Consider the following 21,214-nt stretch of genomic DNA (forward strand, 5'->3'; position numbering starts at 1 on the left):
AAGAAGTTTCATAATAATACTACCTTAAAACCAAACTCATTTTACCGTCAATAAAAATGCGATGTTACGGATATTATTATTACATAATATAAAAAGCCTGAGCGTGAAGCACTTTTTTAAATTTAATAATTAATATATGTAGAGGTAAGATGTCGTGTCTAAGACAAACACTTAAAAGTTGACTATTTAGAAATAGATAATTGTAAGTTATGCAAAAGTATATCCAAAAGATTAAATCTATAGATATTATTGGTATATATGATAATTATATGCGCAAATTACATAAATATCATAATTTTAATATAAAATTACAATTTATCCCTAATAAGTTTTTAATTACATCAATTCATTAAAAATAAAAATAAAAACAGATACAATAATTGAAGCTCGGATACATTAAAAACTAGCTCGAATACATTAAATACTGGCTCGAATACATTAATATATGTAACTCGAATACATTAAATATTGACTCGAATACATTAAAGAAATAAGGAATTTTGGAGATTTTTAAAAGTAATAGGGGATAATGAAAATAAGTGAAACAAAATGTGTGTATTTTTGTAATTTCCGCTATTATGCTTACCTCAAATTATATTAACTTATTATAATTAAGTAAATTTCATGGAAAGTTGTTATGTATATTTTTTTATTCTCTCTGTCTATGACTTATGTCAGTTAGTCTTATTCGAATGAATTGCATTTCATTTTCCTGTTATTGATTTATTAGTCAAATAAGGTAAAAATATATAATATCAATATTTAGAGATGGTTAAGTGAAAGAGCATAAATACAAACACCTATTATAAATTGTTTGGTATAATTAAATTAATATGAGTCTGCAACAAGCCTATAATGATCATGAAAAACTTTAACATGTGAATATTAATTTCTCAGTATCATGTGTTGGATATCAATGCGACCGCCTAATAAAAAAAATTAAAATAACCATACCGTGAACACCACTTACATGGTCCTCAATCCTTAAAAAAAAAACTCAATAACATTGTAATGATTAATAAATTAATAAAATATTTCATCTGTACAATAATACTTGTCCATTAATGATTTTGCACAATTTTTAAGAAATTATAAATAGAAGGTAATTTTAATTCTTTGAATGTAATAAATACAATGTCATGAAAAATATAATAGGGAGATGACTATAACTAATTATAAAGATAAATTAAGAACTAAGTGTAAAATTATCTATTGATTTAATAAAGTGAACAAGTATTGTTGGAAATCATAAAATAGTATAGTGAACAACTATTATTGAACGGAGGGAATAATATTTCATATTCTACAAAACAATCTTTCCAATACTGTTGAATACATCTAATTAATAAATCTTTATATTATCCGTGAAGAAAATTAGTTAAACACGAAATATCCTTGTGTGAACCGTCGTGCAAATTGAGATTGTACGGTTTTCTAGAGAATTAAGTTTCTTTGTCTTGTTTGTCTACTTGTCTAATATGGTGTCCTAGAGGTGATGATGGGGTATATATGCTTGAGGGTGAAAGGATATAGTCATATAGTTAATAAGAAATGATCAATACTTGTGATTATTTTTTTCTATTTTCAGTAAAGAAGTTTTTTAAAAAAATTGACCAATCAAAAAATATTTCCATCCGTGCTATGCACTCCCCCTTATGAGAAAATTGAAAATTTGAACATGATATTTTGTGAGCGTTTTACGTCTTCGATAATATGTCAGATTAATTATCTGATTATAACTTATACATATAAATATGAAATTTAATATTTTCTATATCTTTATGTCTTTTGATCTATTTTAAAATTCCATTTGCCTATAAAAAAAATTCAAAAACTTTCCTTAATTTTAGATGATTAATTAATATTTGCATGTGAGATGTTTACATATATTTCAGTCATTATTACTCAAATTGTGTATGAACACACGAATTTCTTCTTCATTATCAGTGTCAATAATTTGTATATTTAACCTTTTAAAGTCGATCATATCAATATAATTAAGTTAGTTAGTCACATATATTTTTGAAGGCACAACACGATACATTATGTAATACTCCACATAATTGCAGGCCGGAGAATAAAAATTAGTAGTAATGACGCAGGAGTTCGTGGAATTTTCCAAGGAGACTACAACCAATCTGAAAACAACTTTTGAGTCAAAACAATTGTTATTTTGATTATAAGCAAATAGCAATGTGACTGATGGCAACTTGTATAGTATATAGTGTAAAATTCATCGCCTAATTCGTTGATGACAATATTTTTTGGACAAAATTCAAAGTCAAACAAAAACGTCACTTTCAACCTCTTCTACTTGTTAGATCCAAGCTGCGCTTTTATTTTAATTTTAAATTAAATATATACTATAGGACTGAGAATCCATAATAATATACACAGCTAAGAACTTATGTACTTTTTTTTTGTTTATAAAAGACAGATAGCTTCGATATTTTTTCGAAGTCTTCCATATTCATTCCACTGATCTTTAATCTTTTGTCCTCTTCGTCTCCTCAGTTTCTTCCCTTTCAAATTATTTGATCGTTTCATTTCTCTAATTAAACACAAGTCACAACTTGTAGCCATGGGAACTCAAGCTCCATCAAATTACGATGACTCCAAGGTAACTTTCTCTCTCTTTTTTCTGTGTCTCTCTGCAAACATATATGATTTAACGTGTATATGCACTGATAATATCAAGTGTATTGTGATCTATTAGGTTGTTGTTCCCATTTTCTTATGAATAATTGCTTGTAACTATATAGTATCGTTTAATTTATAAAAGTTAAAACTCTATATTATGTGGATACCAAGAATTTCCATAAATGTTGTGTGAGATATGCTAAATACTTGAAATGCTTGGTTGAGTTTTAGATCTTGAAATATAACCTTGTCTCTTGTACCAAAAAAAGAAAAAGAAAACTGTCTCTCTCGATCGTTTCTGTGCTCATTTAATTCTATTTAATTTGGTTCATGAGAAAATTTTGAATTTTGGTAGCTCTTTCTAGTTTGTTTGGTGGTCTAGAATCAATCTTGAACAAGTCAAACAGATATTATCCCTATATTTTTTTTTAAAAAAATAAAATAATTAGGATCATTAAATTCAGTTTAAACGCTGCATGTGTGTACATCACGTTAGGTCAGTAGGGTTTTTTCATAGGACTTTAATGGACTACTTATTTACTGACAACGGTGAATTCACGGCAACTTGTTATACACTAAAGACGTGCGATGAGAAAATCGTCTCAATTTTTCAGTTGACTTTCATACTATACAAATCTGACACTATCAATACTTTATTATTAGTGGGTCACATGGATTATCGATTTAAAATCCAAATCTTTTTTTTTAATTCCACAGTTTTACGCCAAATTTCACGTTGCTTTGAATCTGAAAACCATTTAAATAAAAAAATAAATTATGTAGTTAATTTTTAGGTTACCAAATTAAGACAAAATACATGAAAATTGCTTTGACTTGTAGTGCCAAAATAATTACTGTTAGCGTATATATAGAAGTTGAACCTTTTGAAACAATCAAAATTGGGGTAAAGCTAAGGGGTGTTTTAGACCAAACTAATAAATACAAGACAAGTCATCACTAAGCTATTGTAAGTTGTGCAAACATCCAATGCGAAGTTATCATTAGTTTTTTGAATATTACTACTTAATTAGTTATTATGAAATAATGTACGTAGATTGACACAAGAACAGAAGAAGAGAAGGCAATCGATGCGTGGCTTCCGATTACTTCTTCGAGGAATGCAAAATGGTGGTATTCAGCTTTTCACAATGTTACTGCTATGGTTGGTGCTGGTGTCCTCAGTCTTCCTTATGCCATGTCTGAGCTTGGATGGTACAATACTCATTTTTTTCACTAACATATATAAACTCAATTACTATTACTGAAATTAAAGTGAGTAATTAATTTCAGGGGACCTGGTGTAACTGTGATGATTGTATCTTGGATTATCACTTTATACACACTATGGCAAATGGTTGAAATGCACGAAATGATTCCAGGGAAACGTTTTGATAGATATCATGAGTTGGGGCAACATGCTTTTGGGGAAAAGCTTGGATTATGGATTGTTGTGCCCCAACAACTAATTGTCGAAGTTGGTGTTGACATTGTTTATATGGTCACCGGAGGAAAATCACTTCAGAAGGTGCACCAATTGGTTTGCAAACCACAAGAGGAAGGCTGCGCAAATATCAAACTTTCATACTTCATCATGATATTTGCCTCTGTCCATTTTGTGCTATCTCATCTTCCCAATTTCAATTCCATATCTGGTGTGTCTTTGGCAGCAGCTGTTATGTCCTTAAGGTATATATACACATTTTGCTTATTTCTTTAAATGTTGATAGTGTTACTAACTTTTTGCTGTGATGATGAAGTTACTCTACAATTGCTTGGGGGGCATCAGTTAAGAAGGGTGTACAACCAAATGTGGATTACGGGTACAAGGCACACAGCACTGCAGGAACTGTGTTTGATTTTCTAAGCGGATTGGGAGAAGTGGCTTTTGCATACGCGGGTCATAATGTGGTGTTAGAAATTCAAGCTACAATTCCTTCAACACCTGACAAACCTTCGAAAGTGCCTATGTGGAGGGGAGTTGTTGTTGCTTACATAGTTGTGGCCCTCTGTTACTTCCCTGTTGCTTTTATTGGATACTGGATGTTTGGAAATGCAGTGGACGACAACATTCTCATGTCTTTGAACAAACCTACCTGGCTCATTATCATGGCTAACATGTTTGTCGTTGTCCATGTTATTGGAAGCTATCAGGTATACCATGTTCTCATCTAAATTGCAAAATTTCAATTAATTAGCGCCTAACAAAACATTTATCTTATGATGTTGTAGATCTATGCAATGCCAGTGTTTGACATGATTGAGACCGTGCTTGTTAAGAAACTTAGGTTCAAGCCTACTTGGTATTTGCGATTTGTTACCAGAAACATCTATGTTGGTAAGTCATGACTTGCCATCATTTAAATCGTCGCATACTATAAAACTTTGTACAGTAGAAAACTTGTAACAAATGCCTTTGGTCTTATTGCAGCTTTCACAATGTTTGTTGGAATCACCTTCCCTTTCTTTGGTGGCCTTCTTGGATTCTTTGGAGGATTTGCTTTTGCCCCAACAACATATTTTGTAAGTGAATATATAAAAAAATTTCTCCCTCTAATCTCTTTGTAGTGCATATATAGTACTAACTCTTTTATTTTCTTCAGCTGCCTTGCATCATGTGGCTAGCAATCTACAAGCCAAGGAGATGGAGTCTCTCTTGGATTGCTAATTGGGTAAGTGCATTTTCAATTTTTGTGATTCTGCATTTTATATACACTTTAAAATGGCAGACTCTAATATGTTCTTTTATGACAGGTTTGCATTATTTTTGGAGTTTTGTTGATGATTTTAGCACCAATTGGTGGGTTGAGATCCATCATAGTACAAGCAAAGACCTACAAATTTTACAATTAGAATCATTGATCAAGTGCAAGAATATAGCGATGAGTATGCCATCTGATTAAATTTAGATAGACGTATGTTTGGCAAAGGAAATTTCTACTTCCGTGGTGTGCTTTGGCTATAAAACATTTTAGAGTATAGTTTTTCTTCGTATGTAAAGATTTGGTTAATTTCATGGTGTTGTTCATTGTCAAGACTTGAAACACATCTTTGCGCGTCTTTGTTTCACTTTTCTTCTTTCTAATAAACAAAAACCATATACGACGATGATGTCTTTATTATCATTGATGCATCATCAAAATGTAAAGCATACAATTAAATATCAACAGCACAATAATTACGTCTTAATCTCAAACTAGTTGTTAGAGAAAACAGGGGATTCTTAGGGTACAACTGAACTTGTTAACCAAATCTACATCAAGCTAAACACATCCAATTGGTTCTGTGCCCTTTTATAAGATTTTTTTTTTTTAGTTTTATAATTTTCATAAAAAAATGTTATAGTAAGAAATATAGCTTATCAAACTTTTTAGTACTTGTGTTAATGAACCAAGTCCAGCCCAATATAGATACCAATGCCATACAAATTGTTATTGGGCTGACAAGAGTTATTGAGCCAAGAACAAACAATAGGGTCAGGTTAATTTGAGATTCGGGTTGAGTAGTGGATATGAGAACAGTTCTATCAAAAGGGGTAATGGTAGATTATTGAGAAAAATGTCTAGTCCTCTCATCTCCTTCTTTGAGTCTTAGTTTCTCATCTCCCTTCTAGTTATTTTCTTCAATATTTTCTTTGTTTACTAGTCTATTGTTGTTTTGCAGTTTATTTGTTAGTTCCACTTTTGCATTGTAACTTTAAGTTTAGTGATTATAATATTTGAATGTGTCTATTGTGAAATTGAAGTTGTTACAACTTGCCCCTTTTTTTTATTATTTTTTTAGTGTTGTCCAATATACCCGAAAAAGAAGTTATGTTCTTCAATTTTTTACTAATTCCGACCTACCATAAATATTTTCAAACGCTATAAAATTCTCTCATCCCATGTTTAAGCTGATAGAGATAAATTCAATATTTAAATTTATATACTATCTAGCCCTATAGGAAAGAATTAGAGCTTATATCAGATGAACAACGTATCTAATTTCTAACCTTAGGCTATAAGAATGAACTTGTGGTTAATTGAGTGGGTTTACTGTCTCAAAATATGGGCCGTGTTATTAAACTGGACCAAAAAAATCAAGACTACCACTTGTAGAGCATTTCTCCTCGTGCCTTTTATGGTAAAACTCAAATATGTCTTTTACAGTAAAGTTCAAAATAAATGTGCAATAAATAATATTGTTCAATAATAGTTGTCCACTATTGATTTGACACACCTCTTAAGAAATAATAAATACTAGGGGTAATATTACTATATTATCCTTTGACTTTATTAAATTTAATGTTTTGAGAAATGTGTTAGATGATAAATATTATTTAATTGCAAGGGTAAACAAACACAAAAGGTAAATTATCTCTTGATTTTTTAAATTGGATAAGTATTATTGGACAACTATTTTTAATATAGTGAACAACTATTGTTGGACGGAGAAAGTAAAAAAACAAGAGAAAATGCCTATTACTAACTTGAAAGTTGGATGTAATAAGTATTTTCGGACCACATGTCATCTTCACTAAAATTAGATGATTCACAATACTTGTCATTTTAAAAAATTTAGACATAATTAGTTATTTGTTTTTCATCTTTATCATTAGTCATAAATATAAAGAGATATTATTGTGATACAAAATAAATAAGTATTAAATTTTAAAAAATAATAAATAAGAATAATTTGGTCATATTACTCTATACTTAATATTTTTCTTAAAAGGTGTCCGTAGACGAGGGGGAGTAAAAAAAGTAAAAAGAACAAAGAAAGAAAAAGAGCCACTTAAGGGGAAAAAGGATATAAATATCATTAATATAATAAGATTATGGGAAGGAAAAACGGTACCACAAAAGAAGTAATTGAGAGGGGTTTTAGGAAAAGAGATTAATTAACAGTATTAATGATGGAATTTTTTTTAAATGACTGCAACTTTTAAGGTAAAGTAATTTTTAAAAAGACACAATCTTAGTTAGAGAGATTTTAGTACAGAAAAGAAAGGAATTGGGAAAGGTTTTAGTAAAAAAGATTAACAAATGACACAAGAAATAATTTAAGATACAAAATCTAGAAAAAGAGATTAATAGAAGTCCTGGCTGGTGACAATTCACTTTCCTTATGCCCAACATTATATAGTATGTATTTTATTCGGGGGATAAGAATAAAATAAAATAACATAGTAAGTAGTAGTATTCTAGAAATGGATAAAGTATAATCACATATTATCCAGACATAATATATAAATGTTTTCTTTTAACTTACCTTATTTTATGTTTATGTCCTCCAACTTTGGATGTGTATAAATAGACACTTAAAAATATATAATGTTGAACAAGTAGAGACACGAGTTTTATCTGACATAATTCACGTAGGACACAAATTATCATATAGAATATCATTATATGTCTATTTATTCAACTTTTTATAAATTTAAGTGTCTATTTGTACACAACTAAAATTGAAAAGCATAAATGTGAAATAAATATTACCTATTATGTCATGTTAGTATATGGAGCAATTCTTATTTTCTTAATTTGGAATAACAATTAATCAATTGAATGATATTTACATATTTGGTTGTCTAATAAATAAGTTTCCATTGATATAAAAGATAAGATATCCGTAGAGTAAACATATAAGGTAAAAACTTTATAGTATAATATATTATTTTTATTTAACAGATTTTCCACAGAAGTACATTAAAGCAATATATAAAAGAAAGGTTATTCTTGTATCAATTTGTGATTTCGCCAGAGAAACCAACTTTCATTCTCTCGTCATACAACAATATGGTATTGTAATTTGTTTATTTTTTCGATTTGCAAACGATGTTTAATTACATGTCGAAAGTATGCAATGTTTAGTATCATTGATTTATGAGATGGTCTCACATTTAGTCTTTGATTGTAATTTTCTTCAACGAAAACAATGAGTTTACCTGGTATATATATGATAAGTTTTGTTTGTTGAATTCACTTTCGGAAAATGACAGGGTGATGAAAGAAGTGCAGAACAAAGGAAGATAGATGAATGGCTTCCGGTAACTTCTAGTAGGAATGCAAAATGGTGGTATTCAACATTCCACAATGTTACTGCTATGGTTGGTGCTGGTGTCCTCAGTCTTCCTTATGCTATGTCTCAGCTTGGATGGTACGTACGTCTGTCTTAATTATATATATATGCCAGATTGCCAGTAGAGTTGGTTAATTTGTTTTTTTTTTAAATTTTATTAGGGGACCTGGTGTAACGGTGTTGGTGATATCTTGGATTATAACTTTGTACACTTTATGGCAAATGGTTGAGATGCACGAAATGGTTCCAGGGAAACGTTTCGATAGATATCATGAGTTGGGGCAACATGCTTTTGGGGAAAAGCTTGGACTATGGATTGTTGTGCCCCAACAATTAATTGTCGAAGTTGGTGTTGACATTGTTTATATGGTCACTGGGGGAAGATCACTCATGAAGATCCATGATTTAGTGTGCAAAAACGATTGCTTTAAAATAAAACTTAAATACTTCATCATGATATTTGCCTCTGTCCATTTTTTTCTCGCTCAACTTCCCAACTTAGATTCCATATCTGCTGTCTCTTTGGCTGCTGCTGTCATGTCCTTAAGGTATCCAAAATTACTACTACTATCTATCTATCTATTTTCCTTTCTGCCTGCCCATTAATATATTTAATTCCTGTCTTACTGACTATTGAATTTAGTTACTCTACAATTGGCTGGGCTGCATCGGCTAAGAAGGGCGTGGAGCCGGATGTGGACTATAGCTTCACTGCTAAAACCAATTTGGGAGTAGTTTTCAACTTTTTCAGCGCGTTGGGAGATGTGGCTTTTGCTTATGCAGGTCACAATGTGGTGTTAGAGATTCAAGCTACAATTCCCTCAACGCCGGAGAAGCCTTCCAAAGGACCCATGTGGAAGGGTGTTGTCGTTGCTTACATCATTGTAGCTGTGTGCTATTTCCCTGTTGCTCTTGTTGGCTATTGGGCGTTTGGGAATTCGGTGGAAGACAACATTCTCATCTCGTTGGAGAAACCTACATGGCTCATTGTCATGGCTAACTCATTTGTTGTTATTCATGTTATTGGGAGCTATCAGGTGCTGCTGAGACATTAATTTCGTATCACAATTAGAAATGTTTGTTATGGTTAATTATATGGAGCCTCCTAACGCGAACATCGTTAATGTTATAGATCTATGCAATGCCAGTTTTTGACATGATTGAGACTCTGCTTGTCAAGAAACTCAGGTTCAAGCCTACTTGGTACTTGCGACTTATTACCAGAAGCATCTATGTTGGTAAGAAATTAAAGCTCTATTTCATCTATATCTATTTAGAAAAACACTATTGTTCAAGTAACATTTGTATTATGTTTCAAGCAGCTTTCACAATGTTCGTTGGAATAGCCATACCTTTCTTTGGTGGGCTTTTGGGATTCTTTGGAGGATTTGCTTTTGCCCCAACAACATATTTTGTATGTCATTTTATCCAAATCTTTCTACTACTACTATTACTATTTCATATAACTCTCTGTTTTCTTCTACAGCTTCCTTGCATTATGTGGCTTGCAATCTATAAACCAAAGAGATTCAGTCTCTCATGGATGGTTAACTGGGTAAGACTCATATTAATTAGTCTAATCTTTCACATTCTAAATTTTCTTCTTCTGATTCGTTGTTTTATGATGACAGATTTGCATAATTTTGGGAGTTCTGTTGATGATTTTGGCACCAATTGGCGCCTTAAGATCCATCATCTTAAAAGCAAAGGGCTATAAATTTTTCGATTAGGGAAGATGTAATTTGTTTCTTGGATTGAAGTTTGTTTGCTCATAAATTATTGAATTCCTAGCAACGATGCTTTTATGTGTTTTGGCTTACTAGCCTTTATGTATGTTGAAATTAAGACCTCTCTGTTTTTATTAGTGAATTTGCACTCAAAATTTAATGTGTATAACTCTGTTTTTGGGGACAGATGAATGTTGTTTATCCAATTTTATTAGTGACACTCAGGAGACGTTTTGACATGCTATTTCATATCAAACGGTTATTATTAGTAGTTTGGACAGTTGTGATTTGAAAGCAAAATGATTTGATTTGAAATTTTATTTGATCATATAATTTGAATTTTTTAAAATATATTTCTTAAGATAAACATACAATCTTACCAAATGAGCAATCCATAGATCATAAACAATATATTGTAATATCCTAAGGTAATGACTAATGCATTGATAAATAACATATTTACACTTAGATTTATAAGGATCCACTAGTCAATTATAGCAATAATTAGCTATTATTCAATACTAATCATGGGTGAATGAATATTGATATGATTTTGTTAACAGCCTGTAACGGTTAAAAATAAAGACTTTTTATCAACATGATTATTATGACACGGGTAGTTGGATGTAGATATTCTTTATATTCTAAAAGCTTGTATATTTCATAAAATTTCTTATTTCTAGAATCACTTTTTTAAAAGGGAAAATTTCATAAATAGCTATACTAGGAAACATAATAGGTCATTTAACTATAGTTTGCCTATTTACATAGTATAGCTATAGTTTAAATAGTTACTACTAATCAAATTTGTATATTTCTCCTTTTTTATCAAATAATTATACTCATTTTTGTTTAATTATATATAACTAATTATGCGGTAATTGAGAAAAACAATACCTTAATTAAAGAATTAAGGTCATTTACTTTAATTAGAATACATTATCAAATAAGGCTTCTTCTTCTTGACAAAACACTGAATACTTCTTCTTCTTGACGAAACACAGAGTACTCATTGTGTTCATTATATCAAAACTTTTTCAGAATCAGAACGAAGTCCATTGATATTTTCTTGGGTTGTATACAACAATCTATCCATTACGCATTGTATATTTTTCTGACTACATTTAATTTATATGTATATCATATATTACTTGGTTCATTCGTGTTTAATTTGCAGTGTTGTGTTATTGACTACGAATATCCGTTTGAATTGTATAGTTATTTATAAGTTTAAAATAGTTTTAAGCGTATTAACATTCGATATGAAGTAGTTGATTTGTTTTAAAATCATTTGTATATGTATATAATTGGTATCGAATTCCATATTAAGTTTGTTTGTGTATGTTTATGTGTCTAAGCATATTGTATTATTGTACACTTTGTATATAAGTCGTTGTATATTTTAAGTCAATAAATGTATATAATTGAATAATTTTTCGATTACTTATGTCACTTTGTGCATGTACTCCATATTATATAGATTGTATATAATTCGTTGTATATTTCAAGTCAACAAATATGTACTTATATCCATTTGTATATGTTACGGTTTGAATCTATGTTATATAGATTTTATATAAGTCGTATATTTTAAGTCAACAAATGTGTATAAATGAATAATTTTCCGTTGACTTAAATCAGTTTGTCTATGTTACTATTTGAATTTCATATTACATAGATTGTATACAATTCGTTGTATATTGGAAGTCAACAAATGTGTATAATTAAATAATTTTCGTTTATTCATATCAATTTGTATATGTGACGGTTTGAACTCTATATTATGCCGATTGTATACGAAATATACGAAATATACAAATAACAAATCTTCATTATACAAATAGTTGTAGTTGTATAATTATACAATATTGAACTTGTGTAACTATAATCTTGTCAATAGCATAACTAATTATTTATACATATGTTGGTTATTAATTATGTAATATATACAATTAACTAAATTACAACTCATTTATTATGTCATATACAAATTGAAAAAAATAAATAAAAACAAGGCTAAACCTCCAAAAGTTTCTACTTCCTGTTGGACCATGAAACAATGGGAAAATCGGAAAAATATAAAAAACAAAAAAACAAAAAATTGATGGAAGTGAAAAAAAATGAATGGAGGTTACCTGAAATTGATTTTGCACGATTAGGAGGGATGATTCAAAATTTTAAACTTTTTTTTTTAATCAGAAGAAAAAAAGAAAAATGATTCTACCTTAAGAAAGAAATAGCAACGGGAGGTGGAGAGAAAATTAAAAGATAAAAACCCTAAATAAAATGTAACAGAAAATAGAGAGAGAAAAATAAAAGAAATGAAAGGAAAAAAGAGGAAGAAGTCAAATTTTGAATTTTGATTCAGTTGAGTTATTGTCCCCATAAAATTCAGTTGAGTTATTTATAGGGTTGAGAGATTTAAGGAGTAAATTGAGTGGATGTGGTAAAAAGAGATAATGCGTAGATTTGTATAAAATGTGAAAAGGGATTCTAACCTTTTGATTAAAAAAAAAGTGGTTAAACAATAACCATTTTTTATAATTAATTTAAATTGTAGTCAAGTAGCATAATTAACTAGTAAATGTTAGCTTTGTTATATAATTTATTTTTTCTAAAATAGCTTTTTAAAAAAGTGCTTTTGAAAAATATACTCCAATTTAAGCTTAGTTAATTCATTTAAAAAATGTTTTTGATAAGCAAATTGTATTTGACTATTTTTTTAAAAATAATAATAATTTTGAGAGTCAAATTATGAAAAAGGACAAGTATCAATGCACTTTTAATATTAAGATTGTTTTAAATATTTATTATAATTTTTTAATTAAATATTTATTTTTATTAAATTAGAATGTAGATATTTAAATTTTTAATCAATATTATACATAGATAAATAAAAAAAATTAACTATTAATATATTTTAACATAATGATTTAAAGATATATTTTAACTTATTTAAATATTTTTTCCTTGAAACAAATGTTTTTGGCCTGGTCAAACATGCTCCAGTAGTCAATGGCGACAACACTTTCTTTTAGAGATACATTCTCATTTAATGAATTAAATTTGATCTGAAGCTTTGGTAATTAAAAAAAGGCATATATGTGTGGCGCAGAGTAAATGGAGAGTATGTTTAACTGAAATGAGACACATTCGGATTTGAAAACAAGTTTGTGTTAGATAAATTTCCGATAACTGTAAGAAAACTTTTTAAAAAGTAAATAAACGTATGATATGGTTCATAATTACAAGTGATTGCAATCTTCATAACTTGTATCACAAATAGTCACAACAATATGCCAGCTACATCACCACAGAAAAATTCGGTACACTTGACATCTCTTCTGTAATAATAATACTCAATTATTAATTTGTAGTGTGTGAAATTGTTTATAACATACTATGTATAATGTTTGGTTGAATTGAATTGACAGGGTGATGGAAGAACGGAAGAACAAAGGAAGATAGATGAATGGCTTCCGATTACTTCTTCTAGGAATGCAAAATGGTGGTATTCAGCATTCCACAATGTTACTGCTATGGTTGGTGCTGGTGTTCTCGGTCTTCCATATGCCATGGCAGAGCTCGGATGGTATAGTATGTATACTTTTAATTGTAATGTAAAGTCATCTTGTTTCCTGATTTGTTGTTTCATTTAATTTGATGGTAGGGGACCTGGTGTAGCAGTGATGTTTATATCTTGGGTTATAACTTTATACACTCTATGGCAAATGGTTGAGATGCATGAAATGGTTCCAGGGAAACGTTTCGATAGGTATCATGAACTTGGGCAGCATGTTTTTGGTAAAAAGCTGGGGTTATATATCGTGGTACCTCAACAATTGGTTGTTGAAGTTGGGCTTGATATTGTTTATATGGTGACTGGAGGAAAATCATTCCAGAAGATCCACGATTTAGTCTGCACTCCTGGCAATTGCGTAGAAATCAAACTCACCTATTACATCATGATATTTGCCTCTGTACATTTTGTGCTCTCTCATCTTCCCAATTTCAATGCCATATCTGGTGTGTCTTTGATTGCAGCTATCATGTCTTTAAGGTAATTACTTGCGCTTATATATATTTAGGACAGACATCCGAGTTTTATTTACTTGATGAGTATGTATGTCTTCCAACAGTTACTGTACAATTGCTTGGGTAGCTTCACTTGAAAAGGGTGTACAACCAGATGTGGATTATGGGTACAAGGCTAAAAACACAGGGGAAGCAATTTTCAACTTTTTCGGTGGATTGGGAGAAGTGGCTTTTGCATACGCGGGTCATAATGTGGTGTTGGAGATTCAAGCTACGATACCTTCAACACCTGAGAAGCCTTCTAAAGGACCTATGTGGAAGGGAGTAGTTGTTGCTTACACTGTTGTGGCTTTATGTTACTTCCCAGTTGCACTTATCGGCTATTATACATTTGGGAATTCAGTATCAGACAACATTCTCATCTCATTGAACAAACCTACTTGGCTCATTGTCCTTGCTAATGCCTTTGTTGTTATCCACATCATTGGCAGCTATCAGGTGTGATTCTTGTCCATTTCCTTCTTGTTTTTATTTTAATATATATAAGAAACTGACCAAATGTGCTATTATTGTAGCTCTATGCAATACCGGTGTTTGACATGGTTGAGACTTACCTTGTAAAGAAACGTAGATTCAAGCCAACATGGTACTTGAGATTTGTTACCAGAAACCTTTATGTTGGTAAGTTAGTCGCCTTCATACAATAAAAAAATTGAAGTAGAAACCTTTACATTTGTAATGCCTTTGTTCTTATTGCAGCCTTCACAATGATAGTTGGAATCATCTTCCCTTTCTTTGGGGGACTTCTTGGATTCTTTGGAGGATTTGCTTTTGCCCCAACAACATATTTTGTAAGTTTCCTATTTTCCCTTACCAAATCTAGCTGAATCCACTTGTCAAATGGAGTCCAAGTCAGTGTGACGTTCTTGTATTTATTTTTAATATATAAATCACCACTGAGCATGGACGAGGAGAAGTTGATTGGCTGCACTAACACTACTCTTTTTTTTTTTTTTAATTCTGGCCTCTTTAGCTCCCTTGCATCATGTGGCTTTCAATCTACAAACCAAAGAAATGGGGTCTCTCTTGGACTACTAACTGGGTATGGTGCAGCTTCTTCTGCAGTTGATATTTTCAATTTTCAATTTTCATTATTTGAGCTTAAAACTGCAACTAATTGGTCAAAATAATGACAGATTTGCATAATACTGGGAGTTCTGTTGACTGTTTTGGCACCAATCGGCGGTTTAAGAACCATCATTATACAAGCCAAGGACTACGAATTTTTCTCTTAGTCATCTTCCCAACTTCCATAGCTTGGGAGAATTCATCTTATATTATTCAAGTCCGAAGAATTCATCTTATATTATTCAAGTCTGAAGAATTCATCTTATATTATTCAAGTCCGTTTCTTCTAGTGTACAATAATGTAAATTATAAGAATCTGTTTTCCCTTCTACTTATCTGAGTTTTACTTATACTTTTACCCACCTTTTACTTTATTTGCTTGTAACTCCTTATAAGCCTTAATAAGATGATGAAAAACATGAAAGATCTATCTATCTATCTATCAAAATAACCTCTACTCTCCCACCATTCAACTCTAAAATTTCATGTTACACTAGTCTTTCAACGTTAAGTCCAAAAGTTAGAGATGACATAGTGAATTAACTAAAGTTGAACCAGATAATTTTCCGATAATTATTTTTAAAAAAAAGAAAATTGCCTTATCTTTCGATCTCATTCACAAGTGCAGATAGAAAATCTAATTTTATAATTGTCATGAAACAAGACGATACTTGCGTATTTATCGTCCGTAATTTCTAAAAAAAACTAACGGTCTATCCTGGGCCTTGGGTACCGTCTCCTAACAAATTTGAATCCTCATAATTACACACTACTACTGAATAGATAATATGATTAAAAATGCGAAGCTGAAAATCAGAAAAGGTGAAACAGCAGAGGACTTCCACACAATTCTTTTTTTTTTTTTTCCTTTACTCGCATCCAATTGCAAACTGAATTCCAGATCAACACTTCACATATTTTCTCGATCTGTACCTTTTTTCTTAAAACAAAATCGGCTTTCAAGGTGGAAAAGGGATTCATGTTTACTAAACCTATCACATATTTCTGAATACTATGATACAGCAACACAGTGGGGCAGAGGGTAATAGCTTAATCAATTTCACCTTCCTCAACATCAATAGGATCACTTGGGAGAGTAGCCAGTTCACATTCTTCCTCATCATCATCCACCTTCATGTACAACCCAAGTTGCTCCAAGGGATTACTGCCTCCAAATTTGAAGCTACCTAATCCATCCTGGGAATGATCTGGACTGGTCTCGTCTACCGAGCTGTGTAACTGCTCGGAAGGGACAGAAGTCAGCATCTCCAAATCCTCAAGGAACTTTGAATTCTCATTAATCTCTACGGTCTTTTCCATCTGCAAAAACCAAATGGAAGTCCCGTTTGATATTTTAACTGAAGCACTTGACCTTCTACGACATGATATATTTTCTACTCACCTGGAGTAACGCCTGTCTTGCTGCTTCTCTATCGAGCTCTCTCCTCCTCTTAGCCTCCACTGCAGCTTCCACTTCTGCACGTCTTTGAGCTTCTTCAGCAGCTTTAGCTTCTGCTTGCAGCTTAGCTTTCGCTGATCATGGAAATTAACATAATCAGGCTATCAATTCACATAAAAAAAGAATTTTCTTCCATGTTGAATATTGGGAATTCGGGTTGGGGGTACCTTTCCTCCTTTGCATCTCAAGCTCCTCCCTTTCACGACGAAGTTTCTCTGGATCGCCCTTCTCGACCTTTATAGCAAAATTACAGGATGGAATGACACGCTGGTCAAAATAAATGGAAAAGGCAGTAGAATGCCTATAACAAGCAAAGGATACTCACCTCAACAAGTGTCTTCTCTCGAGCTTTTAAAATTGTATCCGCAAATCTGTTCTTCAGGAGAGCAGCCCTATAGAGCTTTCCAGGGGAGACCCTACTCTCCCCTAATGTAAAAATGCAACACATGAACCCACAAATCAATAGAGACAAAAGGAAATAAACCAACTTTTCTTACGTTACCTTTTATCTTTAACAATAAATACAGAAAAAACAGTTCTCAACTCACCATCTTGATATGCTTCTGACTCAACAGAGAATGGCATTTGCTGAGAACTTTGATCCAGCTGGTCCACGCCGCTGATAGAGTCTGGAGATTAAACAAGGAGTGAGATAGCAACTTCTATGAAGTCTAGGAAAAGACAACAAAAAAAACCTGACTACAGGATCTCAGACCACCAGACAGCTAAAATATTTAATAACCTAACACTTGATTTAGATCTCCTAATAACCATTCCATGAAACCACTAATCACCACACTTTACAAACCTTATAGGTATTCTGCAGATTTATGCACTTCCTACATTTCAGATAAGTGCTCAGTTTCAAATAAAAGGATAACCATCAACAGAATTCTCTACTATATCAAGAAATCATAATCAGAAAAGAACTCACGATTTCCTTCAGCTAAACTATTGCCAGCTTCCTCTCCATCTGCCTTCACTGGTGAACTGTGATCCTGTGATCAAACACCAGTAAAAAAGATGTATTAGGTTTCCAAATACTCTAAAGCTGGTCTAATGGCAATAAACACCATGAGGGTTCATTTAGAAGCTATTGTGATCTCTCTTCACCTGCTCAGCATGATCAGGTGTTCTTTGAGTTTCAGACTCATCATCAGAAGAGCTACTAGAATCTGAATCTGGATGGAAGGGAGATGCAAGAACAAGTTAAGACAGCATTCAGAATTCTAAGTTCTAACAATGCCTACTAAATCAGCAGTTCCAGATTGCTTTATATTCAGAGATAACACTACACTTGTATGGATGGATTTGAAATTTGGAACACCAAGTATTTAAGTTCCTCTAAGTTTTATCAAAGAAAATAGAATAAAGAATAAATTCAATTCAAGAAGCACAGTACAAATGATGATGAAGTTTTAACAGAAACTGAAAAGAAAAGCTGGGCAAGAGAAGTAAAAAAGAATATAGTAGCACCAACACAAACTTCAAAAATGAAATAGGTGAAGCTTAGATCCAACACACACGAACATATGACTAGAATAACTTCAAACTTAATGTAGAGAAAAATCTATGAACTTCTTGAATGCAGTAAATGCGGGGCTACAAGCATCCCATTTTTTTAGCAATCATGCAACATCAACCAGGATCGTCAGTTATTTGGCAAACCACTTGACCGGAAATTGATGGGTAATCAAAAGAAAAAGAAAAAGAGAGCAAGTAATAGATGTTCTGAGCAAGTAATGTTGATTATGACAAGGTTGACTTAGTAGATTTCTCCAAACATATTAACGATGTAGCAACCTAATAAGAACCTCACTATGCAGTGCAGTGAAGAACTAGAAAAGGAGATATAAGATCAACAACAGAAATCCTGAAATAGAATAGTTTAGGTTATTTTAAAAAGAACAATTCAGAATGTAAGAGATTCATCAGACTACAACAATTTAGAATGTTCAAAGATTTCCAGTTAATAAAAATTAAAAGGGAAAAGAGCACATCCCACAAGATGGTAAAAATAGTCCGATGACTTGATGGCTTTAAAATTCATTTTACCAGCCCTAGAAGATAAGACAAGGAAGATATGATATGAACAGGATATGTCACCATAAGGCGGATCATAGAAAAAGTAGGATGCACTACAAGAATATCCAACGGAAACAAAGCGAAAAGTATCGATGAGTCAATAACCAATTTGAATTACCATTGGGACCCCCTGTATTTATACGTTCATCTCTTTTGGGATCTGTATCTTTTTCGATCTCAAGTGAAGGATAACTGCAGACAGGAGGCTCATTTCCACCAATATCGACCTCCTCATCAACATGGTTAATATCTGTATATTTTCCAGTATTTAGAAGGAAAATCGTTGAAGTTCGAAATCTAACACCAAACAACAAATAGCGTGCATGAAATCAAAAGAGCGAGTAAGAACCTCCTTCTAGGTGCATGGATGAATTACTAAGCCCCAATCCATTTGGCAGCTGAAAAAACAATAAGAGAGAACAATAATTCATTAACATCAAACACTGGTGGAGTGTCCATTCTACATTGTACGTGAAGATGTATTCTTTGACGGTAAACTACCTCTATCTCACAAGGTTCAGCTCTTGCATTGTCTTTTTGCTTCTCTTGCAAAAACTTATCTAGAAGCGCCCGTAACGTGAACAAAGTATCATCAGAGAGAATATCAATGTCAATCTCAATGGCATCTTCTCCATCTTCTCCAGTTGCTGTTCCATTTGAACTCAGTTCCTTCAAAAACTCAAGGATGTTGTCGGGTAGATCACCAAGTGAAGCTTCTAGTTCTCCACCAAGTTTATGTTTCTCTTCATCAGTCATCTTGGATTTAGGAAGTTCTGGCATAACTACATGCTGCGTTGGAGAAAGTCTCCTCTTCTTTGAAGCAGTTCCATTTTCCTCATGCAAGCCTGATTTTTCTTCCACTAATTCAGCATCGTTTGTAGGCAGCTTTTTCTCAATAGTTTTCCATCTCAGTTCAAAAAAATTGCTCATCTCGTCAGCCATGACATTGACAATATTACCAGGGGGGTTGTAGGTCAATGCATTAGAAAACGTCAGTCTCACATCAGCAAGAAACTCCAGTGGACTCGAGTAAGCACCTGAAGTGAGCCTCTTCTTTATTGTCCCCAAATCCATTGGGTGTTTAATGACAGTGAAATAGTCGGGAATATTCAACTTAACTACGTCAACAGGTTTATTAAATACACCAGCATTATGATGTGACAACAACTTTTTCAACAAGTTCTCACACTGTTTCATCAATGCTGCATTTGAACGGGATGGTACTGAAGCAGGCTTAACAGATTTAAACCTGCCTGACACCTCCCTGCTCAGGCCCCGTGTCTTCTGAGCAAGAGGGTTTGACTTCTTTCCAAACCCAGGGTTTCCTGCAGATTTCTTCTTGCTTGCTAAAGGGAGCCCTTTCTGTGCATTGCTACAGCTAACAATATCACTAGAAGATGAAACTGCAATTACACTTGTCCTATAAAACTCAACTTTCTTCTGAAGAAGTCTAATTTGTTCAATATCAGATCTCAACTGCAGAACCAAGTTTTTCCTCTCAGATGGTGACAGCTTGGATTGCAGTATAACATGGATGGGCACAGCAAAACCATCATGTGAAGAAGAATTTATATTTATCCATCTCTGCTGAGGAGCAATTGAATGTCCTGAAACGGAAATTCCAGCATCGAATCTCCCTGAACTGCCAGAGCCCTCCGATCCACAATTAGTGGCAAAACCAGCAGAACCACCTCCACGCAACTTGTCTTTCCTAGCCATCGACCAGACTGCAGAATAGGTACTACTTGGCCTCAGCAAAAGAAGGGTTTCTCCGACCTATCACAAAAGAAGAGATGCTCTCAGGAAGCCAATCCTGAAACCAGCCATAAAACCTAACTACATTGGCAGGAATTCCTAGATATATATACGAAGAGCTCCACAGGTAGAATGTAGAGATTACAACATTTCGAATAAAGCTCTATTCAGAAATTTTCAGTTTTACAGTTTAGTCCCAGTTAACAAAATTTCCTCTTTCCTCTTATAACCTCATTTATGTGACATCAGTGTACTGTGAGGTAATTACATAACCTCCATCACCTTTAAATCCTTAATCGCACTATGTGTTGTGCATGAATGATTGAGC

The 21,214-nt window shown here is 32.4% G+C and overlaps 3 protein-coding genes across 5 annotated transcripts; 2 read left to right on the forward strand and 1 right to left on the reverse strand.

Annotated features, from left to right (window-relative positions):
* The first annotated feature begins 2,247 nt into the window (after window positions 1-2,247).
* Window positions 2,248-5,672, forward strand: LOC125811101 (lysine histidine transporter 1-like). 2 transcript variants are annotated; one of them, XM_049490594.1, is made up of 8 exons: window positions 2,248-2,620; window positions 3,695-3,852; window positions 3,931-4,326; window positions 4,398-4,791; window positions 4,870-4,975; window positions 5,069-5,160; window positions 5,241-5,309; window positions 5,392-5,672. In XM_049490594.1, exons 1-8 carry the CDS (start codon window positions 2,582-2,584, stop codon window positions 5,488-5,490), a joined length of 1,353 nt encoding a protein of 450 aa, XP_049346551.1. In that variant the 5' UTR covers window positions 2,248-2,581; the 3' UTR covers window positions 5,491-5,672. The 2 variants fall into 2 exon arrangements, with proteins under 2 accessions (XP_049346551.1, XP_049346552.1); XM_049490595.1 differs by having other exon boundaries at window positions 2,415-2,620; window positions 4,398-4,794; window positions 4,873-4,975.
* A 2,961-nt stretch (window positions 5,673-8,633) lies between these two features.
* LOC125811141 (lysine histidine transporter 1-like) lies at window positions 8,634-15,778 on the forward strand. Of its 2 annotated transcripts, XM_049490636.1 has the most exons (8): window positions 13,706-13,750; window positions 13,859-14,016; window positions 14,095-14,484; window positions 14,564-14,957; window positions 15,035-15,140; window positions 15,219-15,310; window positions 15,493-15,561; window positions 15,656-15,778. In XM_049490636.1, exons 1-8 carry the CDS (start codon window positions 13,721-13,723, stop codon window positions 15,752-15,754), a joined length of 1,338 nt encoding a protein of 445 aa, XP_049346593.1. In that variant the 5' UTR covers window positions 13,706-13,720; the 3' UTR covers window positions 15,755-15,778. The 2 variants fall into 2 exon arrangements, with proteins under 2 accessions (XP_049346594.1, XP_049346593.1); XM_049490637.1 differs by lacking the exons at window positions 13,706-13,750; window positions 13,859-14,016; window positions 14,095-14,484; ... (3 more) ...; window positions 15,493-15,561; window positions 15,656-15,778 and adding exons at window positions 8,634-8,775; window positions 8,859-9,245; window positions 9,341-9,734; ... (2 more) ...; window positions 10,184-10,252; window positions 10,329-10,512.
* Window positions 15,779-16,570: 792 nt separating this feature from the next.
* Window positions 16,571-20,907, reverse strand: LOC125810848 (transcription factor GTE8-like). Its single transcript, XM_049490340.1, has 10 exons — window positions 19,633-20,907; window positions 19,481-19,529; window positions 19,250-19,381; window positions 18,160-18,227; window positions 17,981-18,044; window positions 17,595-17,675; window positions 17,372-17,472; window positions 17,214-17,280; window positions 16,990-17,120; window positions 16,571-16,907 (listed from the first exon to the last, which is right to left on the reverse strand). The coding sequence occupies exons 1-10, from the start codon at window positions 20,848-20,850 to the stop codon at window positions 16,638-16,640; spliced, it is 2,181 nt and encodes a 726-aa protein (XP_049346297.1). The 5' UTR covers window positions 20,851-20,907; the 3' UTR covers window positions 16,571-16,637.
* Between the last annotated feature and the right edge of the window lie 307 nt (window positions 20,908-21,214).

The sequence above is a fragment of the Solanum verrucosum genome, unplaced genomic scaffold (assembly GCF_900185275.1).
Source record: "Solanum verrucosum unplaced genomic scaffold, falcon-dt-bn FXZP01000032.1, whole genome shotgun sequence".
In the NCBI taxonomy this organism is placed as follows: domain Eukaryota; kingdom Viridiplantae; phylum Streptophyta; class Magnoliopsida; order Solanales; family Solanaceae; genus Solanum; species Solanum verrucosum.